Source organism: Electrophorus electricus, chromosome 12 (genome assembly GCF_013358815.1).
Source record: "Electrophorus electricus isolate fEleEle1 chromosome 12, fEleEle1.pri, whole genome shotgun sequence".
NCBI classification, from domain to species: domain Eukaryota; kingdom Metazoa; phylum Chordata; class Actinopteri; order Gymnotiformes; family Gymnotidae; genus Electrophorus; species Electrophorus electricus.
Genome location: NC_049546.1, coordinates 2367213 through 2392271, shown reverse-complemented (window position 1 = coordinate 2392271; position 25059 = coordinate 2367213). Strand labels below are relative to the sequence as shown.

Below are 25059 nucleotides of genomic sequence, written 5' to 3'. Positions count from 1 at the left end.
GGCTAGCGTTAGCATGCTAAAGGATAATGGCTAAAGGCTAAAGGCTATCGTCCACTGGCTGTCGGCATGGCGGCGCTCATCAGAGGCCTGCGGGCCGACAGGCTTGTGCGGGCTCTCGGCAGCGGTAAGCGTGGCCCAGGAGGCTCCCTCTCCCTCTCCCTCTCCCTCTCGTTCTCGTAGCTGCTTGAGTCCGTTGGTGTTGGTTTTTGGAGAGTTTCAGCTCTTACTGCGTGTTAAGGTTAAGGTTAAGGTTATGTAACTTGAGTGTCCTAAACAGGCAAGGTGACGATAAAGGACACTATTATTATTATCATCCTCCAAGGAACATCACCTAGCTCAAGTAATGTTATTTGTACGCTTTGTCTTCTTCTTAAAATGAATGCATGGTGCCGTTGATCAAATTTGTATGGAAAAAAAGAGTTTCCAGTGGCTAACTCTGCTAACGCTATCTGTTTGTCTTAGTTTCGTTTCTTTATCTATATTAGTGAGCTCTATTGGTTAGCATCATCGTTCGCTACGTTTCAAAGCAGGTTTGTTGAAGTGAGTGCAAAAGAAACAGGTTAAACCAAGGTTAAAGTATTAGCCCAAGGCTTATCCTATAAAATGTAATGTAAACAAACAGAATCACCAACGTCTGCAACAAATCGGCTCTTTGTGGCATAAATGTTTTTGCTTGGGACAACACACACATTTTAGTAAACTAAATATTTTTAGACAGCTTACTTTTTATAAATTAATTATTTGCTTCACGTCTACAAATGTTATATTTTTGTGACCATAGCAGTAGCGATTCAAATGGGCCGCGTTCCTCGTGGTAACGGCTCGAGCCGCGGTCTCCATCGCGCGCTCGTGCTGCGTCTCGCGGACGACTCCCACAGAGACCAGACTGTCCCGCCTCCGCCCCACCACACGCACTTCGCAGAGCAAAGCTGTGCTTCTGACGCAAGCAGCCAGCAGGAGCATGGCCACTGTCACGCCAGGTGAGATCATGCCTGCATCTACTTGGGCTGCACGTCTAGGGCAGTTTATTTTCTCCAGTTCTTACCGTGCCTTGAACTGCATAGTCATCACCTTGATGACAGGTACATCATCTGATACAGTTTGTTGTGACTTCCCCCACCGATTTGTTTAGTTCACGTGTTAACCACATTTGTCCTCCTGTAAGTTGCCCGGCAGAGCAGGTAGAGTAAGGCGTTGGTAACAGGATTCCCAGGGAGCGGGCACGGTTGCACCGAGTCCAAGCAAGACACTGAAAATGAAAATGTCTGTCATGCACGGCATGTGTGCTGTCAGCCACCAGGACCAGAGTGGCGAGCAAGAGGAGGGCTACGAGACGGAGGAGCAGCTCGAGGCGCGAATCCTAACCGCTGCGCTGGAGTTTGTCCCCCAGCACGGCTGGACTGTGGAGGCCATTGCAGCCGGAGCAGAGGTCTGGTCCCTCGAGCCTGAGCTGTAGGACTGGTGTCATGAAAGTGGGTGACATTTGCAAGGCCTTGTAACCTTGGCCTTTGGTTTTTGTTGTTCAGACACTGGGCCTCTCGGCTGCCTCGGCGGAGATGTTCAATAACGGTGCGGGAGAGTTGGTGCTGCATTTCGTCGAGGAATGCAACGCTCAGCTGGCAAAGATTCTGGCAGAGCAGCATAATCGGGTGCAGCTTGGCCAGACAGAGTGAGTAAACACACTCTAAAGGACAGACAGAGGGAGTATCTCTGAACATACTCTAGAGGACAGACCGTGTGCATCACCAGTGGGTTTTAGTATGTTTGTGAGTAAATAAGTTCAAATAAGTTTTATCAGCTGTGTTGATTGTGTTTGATGCCTTTAATGTTCTACCTTGACATATGTCCTTTAGGCTCTGGGAGAGCTGGTCCTGGTACTTTTATTTCCTGTATACACTCAGTTTGTACATACTGGCTGAAAACAAACCATTTCCATACAAATGGGTGTTGACATGTCTCAGCTGTAGCAGGAATTCCATTAGACTTCTGATCAGACATACATCCAAGAAAGGCATTCCAAATGACACCGACTGTCTGCCCCTTCCAGAAAGAAAGAGACGGCTGAGTTCCTGAGAGATGCCATCGAAACCCGACTGAGGATGTTAATTCCGTATATTGACACATGGCCTCAGGTGTGTGTGTGTGTGTGTGTGTGTGTGTGTGTTTGTTTGTTTGTACGCGCACAGTATAGTCTCATACTATTCATAAGAACAATGTGACCTGGCACATTATATACACATGCAGGAAATAAAACAGAACTGCATGTTCTCTAACTCTAGGGGGAAAAAAACCCAAAACAACAACAAAGTCATTTCCGGTTCGTGTGTCTTTCGGAGCATAATGTGTCACTCTGTAGGCGATGAGTCTGCTGCTGCTTCCTCACAACATCCCAGAGAGCCTGAAGCATCTGTCCACGCTGGTAGACGACATCTGGTACTATGCAGGGGATCGCTCCACAGATGTGAGTATCTCCTGTCAAGCATGGTCTTCCTTTTCCTCTTGCTTTTTTTTTTTTTTTTTTTTTTTTTTTTTTTTTTTTTTGTCTTTCTGTCCCACCTCTGTGTCTTTCCATAGGGGTGACTTGTCTAGTCTTTTCCTTCTCCTCAAATGCTCTTCCTGTCACACCTTCAGCCTCAGAGTATTTCATGTTGAATCAAAACATTTTTTGTCTCTTGGTGTTTGTGAATGCATATTTCGTAATAAATGTATCGGCGAACACCGCTGTTTCCTCCCTAGGGAGATATTTTACAAAGCAGGATTTCTCACTTAAGCCACATTTTGAAGCCAAAAACCAAGATTGTCCAATAGGAGAAAAGGTAAGAGACTTTCCTATTGGACAATCTTCTCTGGGCTCAAGTGTTACTTTCCTGAGAAGTGTTGCTCTATGAAATACGCCCTATTTCTTTACATTTCATCTCTATTGCCATCTTTTATTTTAAAGTTCTGCATCTTTCTGAATTCCCCCCCCCCCGTGGGTGTGACTCAGATGAACTGGTACACCAGGAGGGCGGCCCTAACAGGAATCTACAACACCACAGAGCTGGTGATGCTCCAAGACTCCTCCCCTGACTTTAAGGACACTTGGACCTTCCTTGACAACCGTATCCAGGATATAGTTAACATGGCCAACACTGCTAAACAGGTAGGGTTGCCTGGTGGAGCATCTTGGTCTGTGATGTGCGGTAGTTATTCAACATTGTGACTAGGCTGATTTTTGTGCTTGTACTTACTTGTTCTGCGCAATGCTGCCTTGCGGTGGGTTTCACAGATGAAGTCGACCGGAGAGGCTGTAGTCCAAGGACTGATGGGAGTTGCAGTTACGGTTAGTGCTTTTTAAAAAAAATTTAAGTCATATATCTGACCAGATAGGTACAGGCTTTAATTAAATGACTGCACAAGATAGGGAAGTGATCAGGTCTCTTAAAAGCAATGTATTTTATCGGCAAGTAAGGTTAGTTTCACAAGGATGATATTCAGACCATAGCAACATAAAAGCAACATTTACATCAGTTATGGAAGAAAAATAAATTGCCATAAACAGTAGTAATGATGAGACTGAGACAAATGGAGAATAACAGCAAGGCAGCAAACAATAACAATGAATGGTGTAGAAAGTCCTAATATATAGGGGAGGTAACAACTGGTGATATCAAAAAGCCCTGATTTACAAACCTCCTAAGGTTTTACTTAGAAGCCCTTCCATAGCCCCAAACATAGCTCACATGTCATTTTTTTTTTTTTTTTTAATGGAAGTGTCTGTAATGAAGTGGGGGGTGAGTCTTGTCTTCTCTAGTCTCAGTAAAAGCATAGTGTCTTGAAGCCACGTTGAAACTCTAGGTGGGTTTGTAGATTTCCACCGTAACAGAATGCAGCATCTGAAGGGCAGAATATCAGATTGAACTCCAGTAAATGAGGACGAAACATTACATTACATTTACATTTATAACAAGTACCTTAACCGCTGAGCTACCTCTGCCCTGGTAGCTGGTCCAGGGCGAACTGGATCAGCTGTGCTTATCGTACTCTGCTTATTGCTTTGTCCCACCATCGTTCAGCAAAAATGTCTAACTCATATTCCCAGGTTCTCCTGATCTTAACCAAGGAACATGTATCCCAGGCCATAAATCGAGAATATATCCTGGATATAAGCAATTTTTGGGAAAGGTCTAGTGTCAAAACGACAGTGCAAACTATTTTGTCTGTGTCTGTGTGTCTGTGTGTGTGTCTGTGTGTGTGTCTGTGTGTGTGTCTGTGTGTGTGTCTGTGTGTGTGTGTGTGTGTGTGTGTGTCAGTAAGAACATTCTTGCTCTTTTCTGTGCCACAGATGAAGAACCTCACAGGCCTGAACCAGAGGAGATGAAGGAGCCTCCTGTCCACTTCACCATCCTCCATGCCTTTCCTCCGTGATTTGTAGCCAAATGTTTTTGTTTAGTCTGGTCTGGGAGTTATCACACCACTCTGGATCTTCATGGCAGTGGTGTTCAGTCCTGCTCCTGGAAATTTGTTGCCCTGCTAATCTGATATCCTGAGCTTTAATATTGGGATGTTCATATTTTGATTTGATTTGACTTTGACTAGGTGTGTTGTGTTAGGGGCAGTATATTTCCATGAGCATAAATAGGCACCCTTATTTACAAAAATGGTAAACCCACACTACCATCAGTTTGGCTCTCTGTATAAACACAAAAGCAGAATAAATATGCAATGTATGTAAAAATGTTAAATATTTTTGTCTGACTTGAGTTAAAATATTTAGCCATTTTTATGAATATAATTATTTTTTACAATTTCTTTAACTTTTTCAGCGTTTCTTGCTATATTGGTTCCAGACTAAGCACAATATTAAAAACACCACACTCGTGCATATTGCGATTTACCGTTTAATTCTTTACATGTCTTATTTAAAAACTAAAGGAATAAAGACTAACAATAGCGCGAAGCTCTCGCCGCAGTTTCACTAGTACTGTGGCCGGAAATACTGATATTGACCCGGATATTAAAACATAGCAGTAAACGATTGTTGAACATCGAAACGCACCGGAGCTTTGATGGTTTAAGATTCATTTATTCAAGTCTTTACTGGGGATTTACTGAGGGTCAGCTTTCGACATGCCGTATGCGAACCAGCCGACGGTGAAGATCACGGAGTTGACGGACGAAAATGTGAAATTTGTAATCGAGAACACCGATTTAGCGTAAGTGCAGTTCAACTAGCATTAGCTATACTAGCTAACCCTAGCTGCTATGAAAACAGTTTACTGATATGCGCTGGCGTTATTATTGATAAATCCTATATTATTGAACCACTTTTGCCAGCACAAAAGTAAAACTAAAGCACCATTAATTGATGGGCTGCTTGTTTCAGGGTTGCAAACTCTATCCGACGTGTGTTCATGTCAGAGGTTCCCACTATAGGTGAGTGTACTGCTTAGGCACACTAATGCGTTAGTGAAGTAGATGACCTGCTATGTTCGCTTTGTGTCTGTAATGGTCAGTACTTGGACGTCTAACGTACTCTGCTTTGACTTTTAGCGATCGATTGGGTTCAGATTGATGCCAACTCTTCTGTCCTCCACGACGAGTTCATCGCGCACAGAGTGGGTGTGTGTGCGCCTGTTAGCTACGTCATCTCGACTTCCTCCCCTTTCATATGTGTCTGGGTTCTGTAAGTCAAGTGTACTCATGATGACTCGCTTCTGTTTAGGCCTCATACCCCTCACCAGTGATGACATAGTGGACAAGATGCAGTACTCAAGAGTAAGTTACTTAGATTGCCTTGTTCATGCTGTTTGTGTATGTTTACTAAGTAGCACAATGCCTGTTTACACAGAAGAGCCAGTCGAGCATTGCAACCAAAGCTACAGTAGACAGTGGCCATGCACGTACATATAACGTCTGTCTTCTAAAATTCACATTCAATACCTGAACCTCTTTTAGGACTGCACATGTGATGATTTCTGCCCAGAATGCTCTGTTGAGCTGACACTGGATGTGAGATGCACAGAGGACCAGACGCGTCATGTGACTTCGAGGGACCTCTTGTCTAACAACCCTCGGGTCATCCCCGTGAGCCTACCCTTTCACTCTACACACTGACCTAGCCTTTGCACTTCCGCCGTTGGAGAGATTTCAACCTAAATGTTTGTCTTGCGGTCACACACAAGCACACAGATGCATACCCTCACGCTGAAGCAGAAGTGTGATGTGCCATTTTCTTCAGGTGACCTCCAGAAGTCGAGATAACGACCCCAACGACTATGTGGAACAGGATGGTGAGGGCCGCTCTTCTTCCGTAGACGTCCGCTTTATTTTATTTCTCAGACTTTTAAATAAACATTCAATGATATTAGGACAAAATCAGAACCATTAGCACTTTATCCGGAAGGAAGATTGTGTTTCTATCAGTAACTCCATCAAAAACTGGAACAGATTGTAATCAAAAACCCTTGTATGTTTGCTTCTGATAAGTTATTGGGAGAGAGAGAGAGAGAGCGAGCGAGCGATCGATCGATCTCCTGCCACTCGGGTTCTCCCTCTTACCACAACGGTCCCAACTTGCAATCTGCAGAATTCCATCGCTGATGTGGCATTGTCCTTTGAGGTCTACGTTTAGACAGGTGTGTTCTTTACTGTAGACATCCTGCTGGTCAAGCTTCGAAAGGGCCAGGAGCTGCGTCTCCGAGCGTATGCCAAAAAGGGCTTCGGCAAGGAACACGCCAAGTGGAATCCTACAGCAGGGGTGGCCTTCGAGTATGACCCAGATAACGCGCTGAGACATACCGTGTACCCCCGTCCTGAAGAATGGTACGGACTGCTACGTGTTTCTTTAGTGATAATCATACTGTGCGTACAAGTTATTAAGGCACATGTAAGATGAGTTAATGAACTCTCGGGTTTAGCGCCTGAAGAAGAAGTGTTTTTGTGCAATATGCATGTCTTCACTATTCGATAGAAACATGCTGAGCTGATTACAGTGTTTCAGGGTGTCAGCTGGAAGATCTTGGGAAATATTAAACACTGATTAAAAACACTGATAGAAACTGATAAAAAAGAAAACTGTCATTTTAGAATTATATCCAAAGTAAAAAATGAGTTCAGTGATCCTCCTTCCTTGGCTGTGACATTCTCCATGTATCAGGCCTAAAAGCGAGTACTCAGAGATCGAGGAAGATGAGGTGCAAGCTCCATACGACCCCAACGGCAAACCAGAACGGTAACGCACAGCATCCCGGTACTCCAAATCCGCTTCGGTTTCCCTTTACTCCACAGCCTCGCAGGTCACGTGACGCGGTCCATGCCGCCCCACAGGTTCTACTATAACGTGGAGTCGTGTGGTTCGCTGCGGCCGGAGACGATCGTGATGTCGGCGCTCGCTGTGTTGAAGAAGAAGCTCAGCGACCTGCAGACGCAGCTGAGTCACGAGATCCAGAGCGACGTCCTCACCATCAACTGAACGCTGAACGCCGGGACAGAAGCTGCTCCGCGGACACGCAGGAAATATTCTTTTTGTATGTTTTGTTGTTGGGATTGTGATATATATGCTTTCTAATTATAAATCTTTTTTTTTTTTTTTTTTTTTTTTTTTTTTTTTAAAAGTGCCTCTGAGTATGCAACATTTTGGAGAAAGCGATATACCCTGACCACCAGATGGCAGCATATAACAGTTAAGCAGTTTATACTCGTGAATCCACCTTATTAAACGCTATCAAGCGTGAGTCAAGTATGTTCATACTTGGGGAAACTGCAGTAGATGAAAACACAAAGCCTTCAGTTCAGATTAAGCATTTCTATGGACTTGATGCTTTATAGATGCATTTTTGGATTTTAAAATATTAACTGGGGTAAAACTTGGCATTTGAAATGTGTCTGATGTTGCAAATTTCCATCAAATGTCTTAAACTGTAGTGATTGTTTTTTTTTTTTAACAAGCTCATGACTAATTGCAGTTGATTCTGTTGACTGGCTGAGTTTTGAGCCACGAGTTAAAGCACCAGAAAGCATCAAACCCTCATTTAGACAGATTCAGTGGTTTAACGAAACTGCTGAACCTTTCAGCACAAGAAACACTGTTCATCGGCTGCTCATTGGTGTAACATATTTATTAGTTCCTGTGAGGTTTGGTTTTACCATACATGAGTACTGAGGCATCAGAGGAAGTGTGCAGTCACAAACCTCTCTTTGATCTTAATCATTTACCCTAAAAGAAATAAAAAATTTTGTAGCACAAAATTACAGCAACATAGATTTGGTGAACTCATTCTTCACACAGAGTTTGAGACACATCTATGTATAATAAAATAATATGCAAATATGCTAATTAAATTACATTTGACTGCTTCAGGACCTCTGTGACTTTAGGGTGTGTCTATTTCAGGTGGAACTTTGCATAAACATGGTTATACTGCCTTAAATCCATTTGGGTAACAAGTTTAAGTGGGTTTTTTTTTTTTGGGTCATACACGTTGAGGTATATTTTCTGTGAACCTTTTTTATGTATCATATGTGGCTATATGTGTTATTTTTTAACTTTCTTGTAAATTATGCACACCACACATCTAAATTTTAATTCCATTTTTTAATTACATGATCTAATAGAAGCAGTTGACAGTCATTAGCTCAATATTTAAATATTTTCTAATTCACTGAGTCCTATATATAAATTTGATTTGATTGAAATATCACTGATATACTGTATGTAGAATACTGGCAAAAAAGACTGAACAGTTTCCTTTAAGACTGTGTATTGCTTCTTAACAGATACCACGTAAGTTTTTGGCACACCACAGTTCAATTAAATGTCATAAAAATCTCAAATATTTCTATAAATCTTTAAAATACTGTGCTGTTTCCTAAAATAAGGTATATAGAGATGATTTATAACTATAACTCCTCTAAGAGATAAGCAAACATACTGCTAAACATCTGCATACTTACACTGTTCAGTATTTGGGCATGTTTAATCCATCCACTGACATTCATATATCAGCTTGCCCTCTGTTCAGACAAACACAGCATTGATGGTAACGCAACAACAGACATGAGACGCTCGGTGTTGCTGGCTAGTCACTGCTGTCTGCGCTATCATACAAACTGAAACATGGGAAACCGTCTGGGAAACCATCACTGGGGAGCCACCTGAAATGCCAGAGACGCAGAAACTTAAAGACGCACAGGTTTTGTGTGATTGCTGGATACCGTAATAACAACACACAATGTCTCTCGTGTGGCCAGGGCCATTGTACCATCATATGATGAAGATAATAAGAAAATGGGCCATTGAGCTGTTTTCATGAGCTATAAAAACTGTAACAATGGTCAGCAAATGTTCAAGAGAGGGGAAAAAATATGTCAAAACCAAAATGATTAACTCATGGGCATTTCCCATGAGCACTTGAGGGAGAGCATGCTTGATTACCAAGCTGCACAGCGCGGCGGGGGGGGGGGGGGGCGGGGAGGCTGTAACTCAGCTGAAATGAACACATGCTCCATAATGGGTGGTGTACGATTAACATAAAGCACCAGGCCGAAAGAATACCTCTCTACATCTCTCTCACACTCGCTCGTGTTCGGTAAACAGTTAACCATTTACAATTTGAGACAGTGATATGTATAGTTTACGGAGGTTGTGTGTCACACCCTAGTTTTTTCCTTGTAGTACATATTCAAAGAATAAACATGAGTGGGTAGTAATAAATAATAATGTTATAGTTACTGGGCCTCCCATAGATAACACTTGTGTTCTGGTCACTGGATTAGTATATTTGCCTCTCAAATCTGTCATATAGTTTAATAATCAATACGAAAAGCTCTGGGGGAATTTCGATTCTGAGCCATAATACTCCAAATGTTGCTGGAAAAGCTCTCCACACCTGACATTATGGAGTTATCTGTCAAGCTAGCATGACACAATCTTCTGACACAAAGAAAAAAAATCTAGGAGATGAGGCCTGAAACTACAGAAGGAAAAGTCTAGTCTAGTGGGAGTTTGGGAACTGAACAGAACGGCAGCAATGTCATTGGACCTCCTCACAATGTGGAAGACACTAAATATCAGTAAAAATTACATTTCAAAAAAGACTCAAGCGATTTTTTTTACCCATTCAAACAAATATCTAAGCTTTACCAGAATCAAAGACAAAGAGATGAGAAATGACAAAGAGCTCTGAAACTTGCTCTCATCATGTTGGTGTGCACACACACACACACACACACACACACACACACACACACACAGACACAGAAGAGGGCCCTCGTGTTTCTGCTGTGGATGCCTGTTCCAGGATCGTGAGCACACGTCTGCTGAGGACTAGCGTGAGCGCACGCGTCATACCGACTCGCCTACGTCCCAGTCAATCAAAGCACAATGTTCTATAGGCAGCTGTTGCACAGACAATCCTTCCCTTTACTCCTGAAGAAATCACCTCAGGCTGATCATCTTAGCAAAGATTAGAAAATGGACGACCAGCTCTGCTGGTTTCAGTTCATTCACGCAAGGCCTGAGTCTGCAGCAGCCACAGAGAGAGAGAGAGAGAGAGAGAGAGAGAGAGAGCGAGAGAGAGAGAGAGAGAGAGAGTGGTCAGTGTAGAGTGCTCCGACGTGCGGCTTAGCTCAGAGCGCTCCGAGGAGTGGATCAGCTCATCACATCCCATCGATGGCTGGCGCTTTCATGCACGTGTAGCTTTGTGCTTGTGACGTTACACCGTGGCGCCGTTTCCAAACTCGAGTTTTTCTTTAGGACGCAAGTCTTTCCTTAAAAAAAATCCACCGCAGGCAATGAGAGGGAATAAAACCAAAAAAATGTAAAAAATAAAAAATCAAAAATAAGCCAACAAACCGAACCGAAAAGAAGAGAGGAAAGAACAAAGCTTATGACCAGAAGGCGGTGGTGATGTCTCCGACGAAGCCCTCTCATCCCCACTCTCATCTGTCCAGGAGTGCCTTGAGCGCCCTCTCGATATTCATGCGGTGTCCCACGCGGGTCACCCCCAGGTCAATCAGGTCCTGCTTCTGCAGGTTGGGCAGGTGGCTGCCCTCGATGTCATTGTCCATGAAGGCGTCCCTGTGCTCAGCCAGGTTCAGGCTCTCCAGCCAGTCGGCCACGTCCTGTTTGCTCCACCCCAGCACAGGCTTGGCAGCGAAGGGTTTGCTGGAGGCCGCCTGGATGAGGGTGAGCGGGGACGGGGAGCGACTGCGGCCCGTGCCCAGGCTGAGCGGCGGCGTGGGCAGCCCAAACACTTCTGTCATGGTGGGCGAGGTGATGGAGGCAGGTAGGGACGAGGCACAGCTCAGACCCGAGTCCGGAGGAGACATGATGGGACTCGGGGTGCACGGGGAGCGCGGGGAGCGCGGGGGCAGGCTCTCGCCTTGCCGGCATGCCAATGGGGCAGGCACGTTTGGGCCGGGCTGGGCAGTGAACGTGACAGTGGCGTTCTGCTGGGTACCTGAGACGAGGGACACACCGTCCGGATTTCTGGGGGGGAGAGAGAGAGAAAATGAAGAAGAGAGAATGAAACAGGGAGGGAGGGAGAAGAAAGGGAGCCAGAAAACATCTCCATGAGAAAGAGCCAGGGAGAGAAGAGAGTGAGACAACAAATAGTGACACGTGTCAAAAAAACAGGTGTGTGTCAGTCTTGGCGGACCATGTAAGTGAAAGTTAAAGAAGCTTTTCACTGTTAATCTGTAGGAACTTGTTAACACAACATGTAGCAGCCCATTAGGTTGCTGTTCAACTATAACCACTTACACAGACTGACTCAGAGTATGTTGATTTATATATAGTATTTCTACAACATCCTCTGTGTGTGTGTGTGTGTATGAGCGCAACACTTTCTTAATACACTGTGTGTGTGTGTGTGTGTGTGTGTGTGTGTGTGTGTGTGAGAGAGAGAGAGAGAGGAACACTTTGCTAATACACTGTCCTACCCTTTAATGCTCAACTAAATATAGTCCAGTAATCGGAGGCAAACCAAACTAGATTCTCTGTTCCTCACATGCCAGCCAAGGGCATTTCACAAGTTTCTACTCGCAATTTAAAAGTGCAAAGCAAAATGCCGCATCACAAAGGGGGGGGGGGGTGGTTTGCCCTACTGACTGTACAATCTGATAGGACAGTAAAGTGTATGAAAAATGAATACAATAAGAACAGACTAGTATTCGAAGACCTTCATATAAAACCAAATAAAACACCAAACCTTTATGTTATTATATTAAACCAGCAGTCTGCTCTAAACACACGGTCAACCCTGATCATCACTTTATAGTCGGCTATTATCATCATTACTGCAGGATACAACCAGTCTCTTTTTCACACAAAACAGACCCGTACATCTGCTCAGTGTGTTCCAAAACTGTGGGTCTGAACTGTCAGGGCATCTTAGGAGTCCATCCTCCGATCTGTAAATAACCTCAGCTTTCCATAATAAATCAGGCTCTGGCCTTGAAGAGGTCTGCAGTGAGAGGTGATAGTGTGTCAGCTTTGGGGAGCTATGCCCAAAATAGGAGTACAACCAAACTCCAACGGCACACACCTGGAGCTGAAGCCACAATAAGCAACGGCGGGTCGGTCCTGTGCATGTGACCTCACGCCTGGGGAATGGACATTTCTGTGCTGGGTACAGAAAGAGTTCCTGAAAAGCCTCCAGGCTGGGCAGTTTGTGTGATATGATGACTGAGTAATAAATGGGTCATATTTTAAATCAATCCAAGGCGTGTGTGCACACAAACACATACACACACACACATGCAAACTCACACACACACGGACACGCATGCACACGCACGTAGGCACGCACATACACACACACACACACACACACTTCTCCCTGCTTTGGTTTAGTCTGTGTTCATCACACTGATGTTGCTCATCTCATCCCCAAGGCTGTTCTCATTATTAGGTTGCTAGGCAACTCTTTCTTTGGCGGGCAGCGCGCACACACCGATCTGGGTGGCTAAATGAATGTCTGTGTAGCAGGAGCGAGTGGGACTACTGGTGGCGGGGCGACATACCTTCCAAAGTGGGTTCGAGGTCCTGCAGGAGAGTCCAACACTTCCGCTGGCTTTGGCGCTTTGTCCTTGTTCATGTGCTGCAGAGCCGAGCTTGTGTCGGCCATCGGCTGGGACTTGGCCTCTGGTCCGTGAGACTCGCCCCAGAGCTTGGAGGTTCTTTGCGTCGGGGTTTTCGGCGGATCTGGCGCGGCGGTTCCTGGGGGCGGGGGCGGGGGCGGGACCGAGGAAGAGGGCCTGAAAGAGGCCACGCCCTCCGCATTCAGTGTGTCCTTGTAAAGTGCATTGCTCTTGTTAACGGCATGTTTGACCCTCTGTTTGGGCAGGACCTGAGCCCTGTCCACCATGAAGGCCTGACCATCTGCATAAACGGTGCAAGTGTCCAGGGTTTCCCCCCCTTCGGACGACAAGGTGGAGATGCTGGACACGGTGGAGACTGTGCTGGTGGTCTCCAGCTGGGGGTCGCCGCTGCTCCGGCTGTCCACCTCGATGCCTGAGTCGATAATGGGCTCGTAGGGCTCCAGAGGACCTGTGGGAAAGCTGGGTGGCGTGCAATTGGTGAGGACGGTCGGTCTCTTAGAGATATCTGAGTTGCTCGTGGCTAAGTGGGGATAGAACGGCGTGAGCGAGGGCCCCCTCACGCCGGTCGCTTTCTGCTTTAGCAGCTCGGCGAGGGCCCCCGTCTGGTCGTCGGGGATGTCGAAACTGTTGGCAAACTCCAATGGGGGAGGCAGGGGCTCGCCGAACACGAACTCCTCATCGATGTCGACCGAGGCCAGGGGTGGGGGGGGGATGCCAAAAGGAAGCTTGACAGGCTCGTCCACGGAGTTGACGGTGATGATGGTTTTTCCCTGCGGAGCGGCGGACAGACTTTTCAAGGGAGGCGGGTTAGCCGGCACCGGCTGATTGGGATCTCGGAGCTCGCCGGGAGTGCTGTCTAAGCAACCATCCTCATCCCTGTCCCCCTCCGACGGGCTGCTCTGGTCCGATTTGTCCCCGTCCGCGGTGTGGACCATGAGCAGGCCAGCCGACTTCTGCTGCGCCGCGTCCGCCGCCTCCATCAGCATGTTCTTCTTCTCCTCTGCCCTCTTCTCGGGCTTTCCCGGGTCCAGCTGGTACTTGGACTCGGTCTCGTACTTGGACTCCGTCATCTGTCTGCGCAGACCCACCCGCGGCCGGCCCATGGTGGCGGTGCTGGAAAAACTCACGTCCAGGCTGGGCCGCAGCTTGGTGTCGATGAAGAGCGGCTTGTTGAGGTCCAGCTTGGACGAGTCGCTCTTGAGCGGCATGGGCTGGGACTGCTCCCTCATGGCCCGGTCCCGGGCAGCCAACGCCAGGGCTAGCGGGGAGTTGGGGTCGAGAGGTTTCCCAGTGACGGGGTGGACATAGTTCCCGCTCCCTGAGCTGTAGGTCTTGTGGGCGGGCAGGCTGACGGGACTGTGTCCCGTGCGAGTGCTGAGCAGCTCCCGTACCATGGTGGGCTCCGGGCTGTTGAAGTCGGTCACGTTGCCGCCGCCCCGTGGGATGCTGAGCAGGGAGGTGGGCGGGGCCATGAGGCGCCGCAGTCGCTCATCGCTGCTGAACATGCCCTCGTCGATGGACTTGGAGTGCCGCAAGCGCGGGGCAGGCATCGACGCCACGTCCTCGTCGCCGGCATCCGTGGACCGGAAGGACGGGGAGTTGCGGAGCACCTCCAGCCTCTTCTCCCGGTCCCGCACGGGGCCGGAAGCCATGGCGCTCACGAACGGACCGGATGGGTCCTCCGGGCGGAGCTGGCCCGGGTGGTCCGGCGTGCTGGTCTCGATCTCCATGCTGCTGCCCTGGCTGCTTTTCCCGCTGCTGCTGGTGGACGGCTCTTTGATGATGATGGTGGGGATGAGGATGGAGCAGGTCTTCTCGGGGCTGTCCTCCACGTTGGGCTGCTTCACCAGCACGCCCTTCCTCCGCGCTGGCTTGTTCGGCACGAACAGGGCGGAGTGACCCGCTTTTCCCACGTCCGAGTATGGGTTCTCGGGGACCTGTGCCCGGCGCATGTGCAGGCTCTGCTGGGCAGTGGGGCTGTGGTTGAAGACTTCCGAGTCGTACTGTTCGGGACTGTCTCTGTAGTATACGCCCTGCTCTTTCCAGCCTGGATCTCCTCTGTCTGGGGGTGTGCTGTTGGCCGGAGGGGTTTGGGGGGTGAAGCCGGCTCGGATGGTGCCGTATCCGCGTCCGGAAGGTGGAGGGGCGGCGTTGTGGGGCGGAGACGGAGGGGAGACCGCCGGAGGCGGGGGAATGTCCTCCGACGTGTCAGGCATTGACAGGCTTCTTGTGAATTTCAGCATGGGCGGAGTCAGGAACTGCTTTTCTTCTTCTGTTACTCCTGTGTTTGGACAACAGCGGCATATCAGTCCAACAGCACTTTTTTTGTGTTCTACAATTCAATATTTTATTTTGATTTACTTATTTATAAACAACTTAGAAACATACGATGGTCATGTCTGGCTTAAATAGATCATTTAAGTATTTCAGCAGGACAGAGGAAGACCATTACAGTGTGAGAAAGGGACAACTTGCCTATGGACGTCTGGCGTCTCATGGTTCCCTTTGGGACACCCAGGTAGGGACCTTTTGGACCTCCTGTGACTGTAGGTGAGTCCACTGTCATGTCCTGGCTATTGCACAGGGACTGTACATCCACACACACACAGGTTTAGGGAATGGAGCTCAGATTCTGTCATGGGGTAATATAGAACTGTTTATTTTAATAACTGTCGAATGAAAGTGTAAGAAATGAATAGTTCTAAGTATATTTTATTGACAGTGATGATTAAGCTGTATACTATGCTGTTCTTACCATGTCAGAGCATCTGACCAATGGCAAAACATCCTGCCAGTGACAAGGAGGATATAATGGGGTTAAAGGTGAAGCTCACGTTCATTTCTGGGGCCACAGCGAAGCTCCTGCTGGTAGGGCGGGGCTTGACGGCGGCGACCCTCACATCCACGTTTGCGCTCTCCCACACCGGCTTCTGGGGAGGAACCACCTCCTCCACTTTATCTGCAAAGATACCCCATTGCTCTAGTTCAGGCCAGGTGAAGCTACGGAAGTCCAGGAGGGTCAACAACAAGGCATTATCCTGTCACAGTAATCCACACCAAGAAAGGAGACACAGATACAGATCTGCTGACAGGGGTCAAGATCAAAATTGTTCGTGCCCACATGTTAGCTTTGGTGGTCAGTTTCGCACAGCTTCCATGCACCTAGGCTGACTATTCAGAGATGCAAGATCTGGAAGTTAATCATCTACACAGGATGATGGAAAGGAAATCAGTCTCATCTGATGCCATTGCATTTGGTAAGACTGAATCTGGCTAACCACGTTCAAACACACACACACACACACACACACACACACACACACACACACACACACACACACACACACACACACACGCACACGCACACGCACGCACAAAAACACGCACGCATGCGCAGACACGTACACACATGCACAGACACGTACACACACCCACGCACAAAAACACGCACGCATGCGCAGACACGTACACACACATATATATACACACACACACACACACACACATACACGCATAAAAACACGCACGCATGCACAGATACGTACACGCATGCAGACACTTCTCTTTCTCAGCACTGTAACCCTGTAAATATTCAGGAGTCCAGTCCAGTCTATAATATATATATATATATATATATATATATATATATATATATATATATATATATATATATATATATATATATATATATATATATATATTTAAATTCAGTAACCGATGAAATGCACACAGCGGTCAGGAGGAGGATCTGCAGTATGACTGTACTTCTGTCCGTGCTGTGGCCCTCGGGGGCGCTGTCGCGCGCTGTGGTTCCTGCAGACACGAGCGCCTGCGCCGACCCGCGCTCAGGGACGAGGAAGGCGAGACGCTGGGAGAGCGCGCTAACGCCCGTGCCAATGCTCGCGAGACGCCGCAGCTTCGCACTAAAAATATGGCATTACATTTTTTATTTTATTTTTTTTGCAGGTGGAATTGTTACTATATCGGACATATTATTTCCATGACAACACCTCCTGGCAGTACGGTTCCTAGCCTTTGAGGGTCCCAGCGCGACTACGGCTTGCTGGAGCGCTAGCGCGTGACCGTTTTCACCGGGAAATCGTCTTTGAAAACGTCTGTCTCACGTCTGTCGAAGGCACGAGGGGGGCATCCCCGTGACATCCAAAGGGAAATGGATTTCTGGTTCGGAATGGTTTAGTGGGGGGACTCTTGGCGTTCGCATGTTCTTACATAACCCTTCTTAATAGAGGCTTATGAATAATGCAATTTTGTGGCTCCGGTCTATGGAGCACTTGCTAAAATAACGTTTTTACTTTTCTGTCAGACCTGAATTCACTGTGGATGGTCCCGCTATCAAACTGGTTTGTTTGATCATTTGAACCAGAGAAAAATGACAACAACAAAAAAAAACAAACACGTTTGCATGTTATATACAAATTATATGTAAACTATTGTTTTTATATTCACAAAAATTTAATCTAGTTGGAAATAACTCAGGAATAACAGATACGTCTACAATGAAGTATCCTTATAACCGGACGAAGTGTGAATGTGTTTCAAAAAACAACTCACCCTTCTTTTTCCTCAAAGTGGCTTTAACATAAAAGAATATTTGGTTTATTCATTGTTGAATATTCACACAACTTATATAACGGAAAGGGCACTCAGAGCAGAGGAAAGCACTGGGTATTCCTCGCCATGGCATTGACCTGGGTCAAATGTAATGCCATATCACACGGTCATCACACTAGGACGAGACATCACCGTCATGCAATGACCCGATCTACACACAGGACAGATTTTAGAACAGAAGGACAACAGGGAAAAACATTACAGCGTTGCTCCTTAAGAGACAAAAGTGACATCATTTCGACCTTGCGGAGCCAACTGGGGAATTACTTCCCGAAACAGCCTGACTGATTGGCTTTTCCAGGCGCTACCCAGCACAGCTTACCCCTCTCCCCACTGGGTTATGTTGTGTGCATTTTTAAAAAATTTCCCCTTCCTGTTTAACTCCTAGCGCCTGATAACTGTTTAAACTATGCTACATCTTCATGCAGGAAGCACAAGTTGTCCCGATATGAGAACAACCGGTTTGTTCCGTGTGAGGACGCAGTGCTTTGAAACAACACACGGCAGGATAGCCACGGTCTGTGGGTCTGCGATCACTGACCCTTCCGTGGGTGGATTTGTTCTGCATTACTGCCCAGGGAGAAGTTCCCCACAAGGGATTCGGTTTTAGCCTCCTGACAGGGACAGACAGGAGGCCAAGGTGACATGGGTCTTCAGTCTAACCCTGACACGCTAAACCTCCAGTGCCCTCGTACGAGGTCGCAGGTGTCAGAATGAGGTTTTTTTTTTTTTACTTGTGATATTTCAGTGACAAATGTAAATAAGTATGCGATCTGTTCCGCGGCCTGACGGAAGTGTAAGGAACCGACGCCGCAAACATTGATGTCTGTTGATGTCACCGATACTTTCTACAGATTTCTGCGACTCTTAAGACCGCAGAAGACGTCAGATGTCAGGTGAGTAGAGGACCACAGAATGCAGCGTTACGCCCAGTGCTACGCTGTCACAGCCTAGGGGATGCTGTGTCCACCATCACAGGACTGAGCAGTACAGAGCACACCAGTTCAGCTGGATCCATCAAACACGACCAGACGCAGAAACCACAGAAACCACAAACATCCTCATTCTGGGAATTGGAAAACCACACACACACAGAACAGAAGCACGGGCATGCCAGGTGACGTCGGTGCACATACGCGCTCATACCTTTATCCACTTTTTATGGCCGAAAGAAAGAGGAAAAAAAAACAGTTCGGCAATGTCAGTGTGACGCTCGTATTCTATGTTAATGCTTCAAGAACAGGAAACAGAGGAAGTGGTTAAAGGTTGGACGAGAGTGGGCACTCCTGAATGCACGAGACCTTCAGGAGGGGTCACTGGGATTGTTGTCCTCACCCACCTACGACTCAGAAGAAGGTGTGTGGGATTGATTACTCAGGCTGTGGCCCAATATGACACAGCTGCTTATACGCAGGACGTCAAATATCCGGCGCCAGACCATTCGGGTTTCACACAGGGCCCAGTCCACCCGCCTCATACTGGAATCCACTACCTCACCACTACCTCCTCATAGGCACAATATATGCCAGTGTTTCAAAACACACTGCCACCATGTGTGTGTGTGTGCATGTATACACATACACACATGTACATTCACATACATGTTGCTCAATAACTCTTTAAAAGGCCATTGTCATGGTCGTGCGCGTGGCCTGTTGCATGTATGTGGCTTACCTATGTCCTCCAGTTCTGAGGTCATGGACTTGGAGCGTGTGCATAGCGCAGTCGAGGGAGCCCTCCTGGCTGGGGGAGGAGCTACAGCCACAACCCAAACACAGCAAAACACAACATGCTTAGCCATTAGCCAGCCATCTCTGTTCCACCAAGGCACCTTTCATATCCTATTCACTAAAACATCTGGATTCATAGAGACGGTGTGCCTCTGTGTAAACAGAGAGACATGAGACACTACTGCCTTTGCAAATTAGGAAGCGTAGTAGCAGTGTTAGTCATACTGTTTAGCATTCTTCAGTTAAGCATTATGGAAAAGCAGTGACTTTTATTATGAAATTAGGGTTAATATTAGTTACTAATGGCAGCACTTGCATGTTATGTGTGTATGTAAATGTATACTGTTAAAGTGTAAGTTCCTGTAGATGCAAAATTATCAAGATCGCCTTTCAAGTGTCCGAAACAAAAGCAACTTTTCAAGTGTCCGAAACAAAAGCAACTTCCTCCCGAGGTGGACTCACCTTTCTTCCTTGCTGTGTCGTCGGGGTCCAGGTTCCTGCTGACCGTGACCACTTTGATGATCAGATGGTTGCCCCCGTGACGGATCATGTTTACCACCTGTTTGTGGCCCACCTTGACCACGTTGTCCTGGTTCACCTGGAAACGAGGAGAAAGCTGCAGCTCTGAGTCTGCCCCATGCTCGCCGTGACACACACACCTGTCCAAAATGCAGAGGCTAGGAGGATATCTGGTGTGGTATACACACACATACAGTACTGAGTAAAAGTCTTAGGCCAAAATTAGCACCATTTAGCAATGATATAATGCCCATATATAATTATTTCTCAATCTCTTCATTTAAATACAGCAAATACAGGAAATATGTACACAACATTAAAAAGCTCCACAATTTCCAGAACAAAATGGCTTCTACAGGAATAAGTATTTAGTGTGACCTCCTTTGGCACTAAGGACATCTCGAACACTTTTGCCTGTCCTGACGTTTTCTGAAGTCTTCTGGTATATTATCACAGGCTTCTTTCGGCACGTCCCAGAGTTCTTCTGTAGATCTAGTCTTTTCCTGCTAGTGCTCACGTATGAGGGGAGGTCACACTAAACACTCACCACTCTAGCTCACAGAAGCTGTTTTTCTGATTTTATTTTCTGATTATATATATAAACACACACACACACACACACACACACACACACACACACACACACACACACACACATTTTTTGTCCTATAATTACACTGTATAATTATATTAAATCCTAACGGCTTCTTGAAAGTAGATAATGACACAGTCCTTTCAAACTGCACTGTGGCCTAATCAAAAGCACTGTGAAAGGGTGGAAGGACTGATCCAAGATTACTATCTGGTCCTAAAGCAGTTCTTAGATCTCAGAGACTCCACAAATAAGTACAGTCCTCATTTCCAATAAAACGTCTTTCTGCTTAACTTTGACTACTACCAGGGGTGTATAGCACCACTACGAACAGTGCGCACTCATCCAAAGCCCCGCCCCCTGGTTTAATGCGCATCTAATCCACGGCCGAGCGCTGCTCTAGCGACAAGCTCAGAAAGATGACTCCTCTTACCAGCACTTCCACTCTTTCCAGTTCTACTCCAAACAGTCCCAGTGCAACTGGGAGCCATCGCTAACCAAGCTGGCAAGCAGCTCTGAAGGGCCGCATTAATCCCTCCGCTTTAACGTTACGTGGGAACGCTAAATCTCTCTGACCTACTGTTGTTGTCCACCTGCAGTGTGAACGGGCGTTAAACACTGATATTTAAGGATTTACCGTTAAATTCACCTTCCGAGTAACATAGTAGTCTACCAGTAATGTAGACACACATAATAAAGCAATCCAAATAAAACATTAAACTAAGATGTTTATCTTATCTTGAGATTACAGGAGAATATGGATGAATGTGGATTTGATGTTTATCTTATTTTGAGATTACAATGAGAATCCGGATGAATTCGGATTTTATGTTTATCGTATCTTGAGATTACAGGAGAATACGGATGAATATGCATTTGATGGAGACTAGATGCTAGGCCAATTACTTTAACATTCAACTGAAATAGGAATGTTGCCGGCAGCAGGGTGGTGTGCGGTTTACAGTAGCGAGAAACATTTTTTCCTTCTTTGCCAGTGACTCCTGGAGCAGTGCAGCACGGAATTAGGACAGTGCCGTGGAACAGACGAGCAGACATGGAGAAAAACAGAGATTTAAGATTGCAGGACACTTTTATCTCCTCGAAAGGTTATGCGAATAAGGCAGGGTAACCTAGGAAACAGGCCCCGTGTGCCGAGGACGGCCGCACGGTGAGGGAAGAGCAGTTACTCCTTCTCTTTTTATCCTGTGTGTTTGTGTGATTCATAAATGCCATGTGTGAATGCGCAAGAGAGAGAAGGAAAGTGTGTGTGTGTGTGTGTGAAACTCTTGTGTTAATTACTAAAACAAGATAAACAAAACATTTTTGCATATAAGAGAATATCCAAGAAACTACCTGAACTACACAAGGAAGTGAAACAAAAACCCAAATCCTTACAATACTGTCATTAGAGGAAAATGCTTCAAGTTTGGTTGTATTTGCTGATAGCTCTTCCTGGGTACTGAAATAACCAGGGCACCTCCCCCCTGCACACATGCACGGTGGCCTACAGCAGATACACAGAACCTGAGCCCTGGATTCAGCTCTTGAAGGGATGTGAATCATTTTCTTCCAGCAAATCACAGCTACAAGGGGGCGTAACTGAAAACAGGGGGTGGGGATTCAAAAGCACTTGGTAAATGGCTCACCAGTGCATGTTGATAAACATGTCCAGTACGCCTTGTCTGGATGTCAGTTACGCCGAAGTCTACAAAGGCATGGAATTTCTTGTACTCAGCTGAGTGGATGAATCTCAATCTCATCACTTAATACCCATCACTATAAAGACAGTTGTGAGAGTAGATGTCTGTGTGCTACCGCTTACCTAAGACAGCACTCGCAACTGTTGCTTATTTGAGGGACGGGCTACCAGAATAGTTACTGAGATGGATCATCAGTTGGTAGCCATTATAATCAAACAGACATCACTATTTTCATGTCATTGTAGCACCCAAAGCTTTTACTGCTTAGACTAATGCACAACAGTTAGTAATCCATCCTCCGACAGGACTAATGCACAACAGAGAACGATCCATCCTCAGACACGACTAATGCACAACAGAGACAATCCATCCTCAGACAGGACTAATTGACAATGGAGAGCAAGCCATCCTAAGACAGGAGCGGTTTTGAAATAGCAGTGACCAAGCTGATAAATATCATGTAGGATAATCTCATAATGTTGGACCAGTCAATCCCATCAGAGACACTTCATCTGCATAATTTCATGACATCATACCACATCTGAGCTCACTAATCTGAGCAGCCATCAGATATCACAGCATTCCAGAAGAGAATTATCACTTCAGCACACACACACTTGTCCAGAGCGCCTTACAGAAGTGCTTTGTTGTTTGCATGGTAAATGTAACCTAATGGTACATTTGAAGCCTGGCCTAGACTCTAATAATTTCACTATTATCCCATCTCCAAGCTTCCATTGTTCTCTACAGTTCTTTTGCGAGATGTTGGTATCCAGCTCTAAGCCCACCTAGACAACAATAAGTTTGTTGAATCTTTTCAGTCAGGTTTTTGCCCGCACCACAGTAGCAAAACTGCCCTCATTAAAGTTACTGATAACTTCTTCTTAACTGCTGATACCGTTGTTCTCTCCATTCTCATCCTACTCGATTTCAGCGCTGTGTTTGACACGGTTTCCCATTCTGTAATTCTCTCCAGGCTTGGTGAGCTGGGTATCAGTGGTTCTGCTCTTAAGTGGCTTACCTCCTACATCACAGATAAGAAATCATTCCTTACCCTAGCAGGTCATACCTCTTCTACCTCTGTTCTTTCTCAGGGGGTGCCTCAAGGTTCTGTCCTCGGACCTGTGCTATTTATTATCTACATCCTTCAGCTTGGCCATATCAAACAACACTTTAGACTGGATTTTCATTTATGCACGGATGACACTCAGATTATCCATTAATAACCCACCTCCCACACAACTGAAACGTGGAAGGTGAAAAAAATCAAAATGTGGGATGAAACATAATTATCTCATGTTAAACAGTGATAAGACTGAGCTCATTTTCACTGGCTCTGAGTCAACACTGGTTCAATAACTCTCCATTGACGACGTTTCCCCATCCAAGCTGGTTTGCAATCTGGGTTTCGTCCTTGGTTCAACCCTCTCATTCAAAGCTTGCATTAATGCTTTTGTTCAAACTTATCGCCCGCTTGCCCAACATTGCCTGCACTAGTCTGCCCCTCACTCTTTGATCCATGCTGTCTTGATTCCTGCTCCCTGGTGTTAACTTCTCCTTACCTCACAAACCCCAAATGGTTCGGAATCCGGCTGTCGCTCTTTTAGCTCAGACCCGTTTACCTCAGCACGTCACGCCCATCTCCTGTAATCTCCATCGGCTTCCGGTTAAACATGGCATTCTTTTCAAAACTCTCCTCCTTCCATTCAAGACTAAACAGTCAGGCTCCCTCTTACCTCTGCTCTGCCTCACCCTGACCACCCCACACACACCCGTGGCCGGGTTGGGAGCTGTCCCCTCCTCAGAGCGCCGCTCTTTCGCTCTAGAATCGCTCTACATTCAGATCCAACCTCAAAAGACAGCTCATTTTGTCACGCGTATGACTCGTCCCAGCCTCCTCTGTTTTTGCCCTGTAACCATGCTGTTTTCTGTCCCTTTGTCATGTTTTTACCAGCTTCACTTGTGATTCTCTGTCATATTTTGTAAATGGGTTACTGGAAAGTGACTTGAAAAGTGCTATATAAGAACTTGAAAACAGAACCCTGTATGAGACAGGGATCCAAACTTACATAGTTAACGCAGTTAATCTTATTTTGAGCAAAAGCTACTCAAGAATCTTTTGCAGCTGCACACAGACACACACACACACACACACACACACACAAATACACAGAGAGTTCCCATTAAAAAGCCCCTGTGATTATAAGCAGTCTGTAATTTGACGGCGATGCGATGCAGGACCACACGTGCGTGGACGGTCCTGCTGCAGGACACGTGCTTGACTTGTCACGCACGTCATTACGATCTGATGACATTAGCAGGGCTCGACCCTCACACATGGGACGTGAAGCAGAAAATGACAAGTGCTCCATTTAGCTAATCGTATTAGTTCTGCTCAGGGTCGATCCAGACACGCTGTCACACACACACACACACACACACACACACACACACACACACACACACACACACACACACACACACACACAGCACCAGGGACAGCATGTGAGACAGCAGAGACCATATAACAGTGACACAGTTATTGTTATTCAGACTCTGTACTCTGCAGTTCATTGGAGATGAAACATTATGATGGTACAGTTTATAGTGGGCTGCGGTTTGGTGGCATCTATGATAGTGAAATTGCATCTGTAAGTGGCTCTAGATGAGAGGGTATACCACCCACTTTAAATTTAATGTGAATGCAAACATGAACCAATCACAATTTATTTCAGCTAACAATATACCGAGCTGTTGATTATGACTCATCCGCACACTGGATGTGTCTGACTGACTGTTCCGA

At 46.3% G+C, this 25059-nt stretch overlaps 3 protein-coding genes across 5 annotated transcripts in view; 2 read left to right on the top strand and 1 right to left on the bottom strand.

Moving 5' to 3' along the window:
• The first annotated feature begins 23 nt into the window (after nt 1–23).
• coq9 (coenzyme Q9 homolog (S. cerevisiae)) lies at nt 24–4724 on the top strand. Of its 3 annotated transcripts, none has more exons than XM_027017165.2 (9): nt 28–124; nt 782–980; nt 1294–1429; nt 1527–1669; nt 2048–2132; nt 2357–2461; nt 2987–3142; nt 3269–3322; nt 4325–4724. In XM_027017165.2, exons 1-9 carry the CDS (start codon nt 67–69, stop codon nt 4358–4360), a joined length of 972 nt encoding a protein of 323 aa, XP_026872966.2. In that variant the 5' UTR covers nt 28–66; the 3' UTR covers nt 4361–4724. The 3 variants fall into 3 exon arrangements, with proteins under 3 accessions (XP_035387910.1, XP_026872966.2, XP_026872967.2); XM_027017166.2 differs by having other exon boundaries at nt 52–124; nt 785–980; XM_035532017.1 differs by lacking the exons at nt 2987–3142; nt 3269–3322; nt 4325–4724 and adding an exon at nt 2737–2816 and having other exon boundaries at nt 24–124.
• Nucleotides 4725–4995: 271 nt separating this feature from the next.
• On the top strand, nt 4996–7489 carry polr2c (RNA polymerase II subunit C). The gene is made up of 9 exons (XM_027017186.2): nt 4996–5195; nt 5366–5415; nt 5533–5601; nt 5705–5757; nt 5938–6066; nt 6221–6272; nt 6636–6804; nt 7139–7213; nt 7309–7489. Exons 1-9 carry the CDS (start codon nt 5110–5112, stop codon nt 7451–7453), a joined length of 828 nt encoding a protein of 275 aa, XP_026872987.1. The 5' UTR covers nt 4996–5109; the 3' UTR covers nt 7454–7489.
• Nucleotides 7490–9453: 1964 nt separating this feature from the next.
• The window catches only part of shank2b (SH3 and multiple ankyrin repeat domains 2b), an 80509-nt gene continuing 64903 nt past the window's right edge, over nt 9454–25059 (bottom strand). Inside the window, exons 17-24 of the mRNA XM_027017187.2 lie at nt 19908–20043; nt 19390–19470; nt 18862–18870; nt 17656–17676; nt 15918–16042; nt 15559–15670; nt 13006–15364; nt 9454–11470 (exon numbers count right to left, since the gene is read on the bottom strand). Of these exons, the coding sequence (XP_026872988.2) occupies nt 10921–11470; nt 13006–15364; nt 15559–15670; nt 15918–16042; nt 17656–17676; nt 18862–18870; nt 19390–19470; nt 19908–20043 (3393 nt within the window). The 3' untranslated portion in view covers nt 9454–10920. The remainder of the gene's footprint in view (nt 11471–13005; nt 15365–15558; nt 15671–15917; nt 16043–17655; nt 17677–18861; nt 18871–19389; nt 19471–19907; nt 20044–25059) is intronic.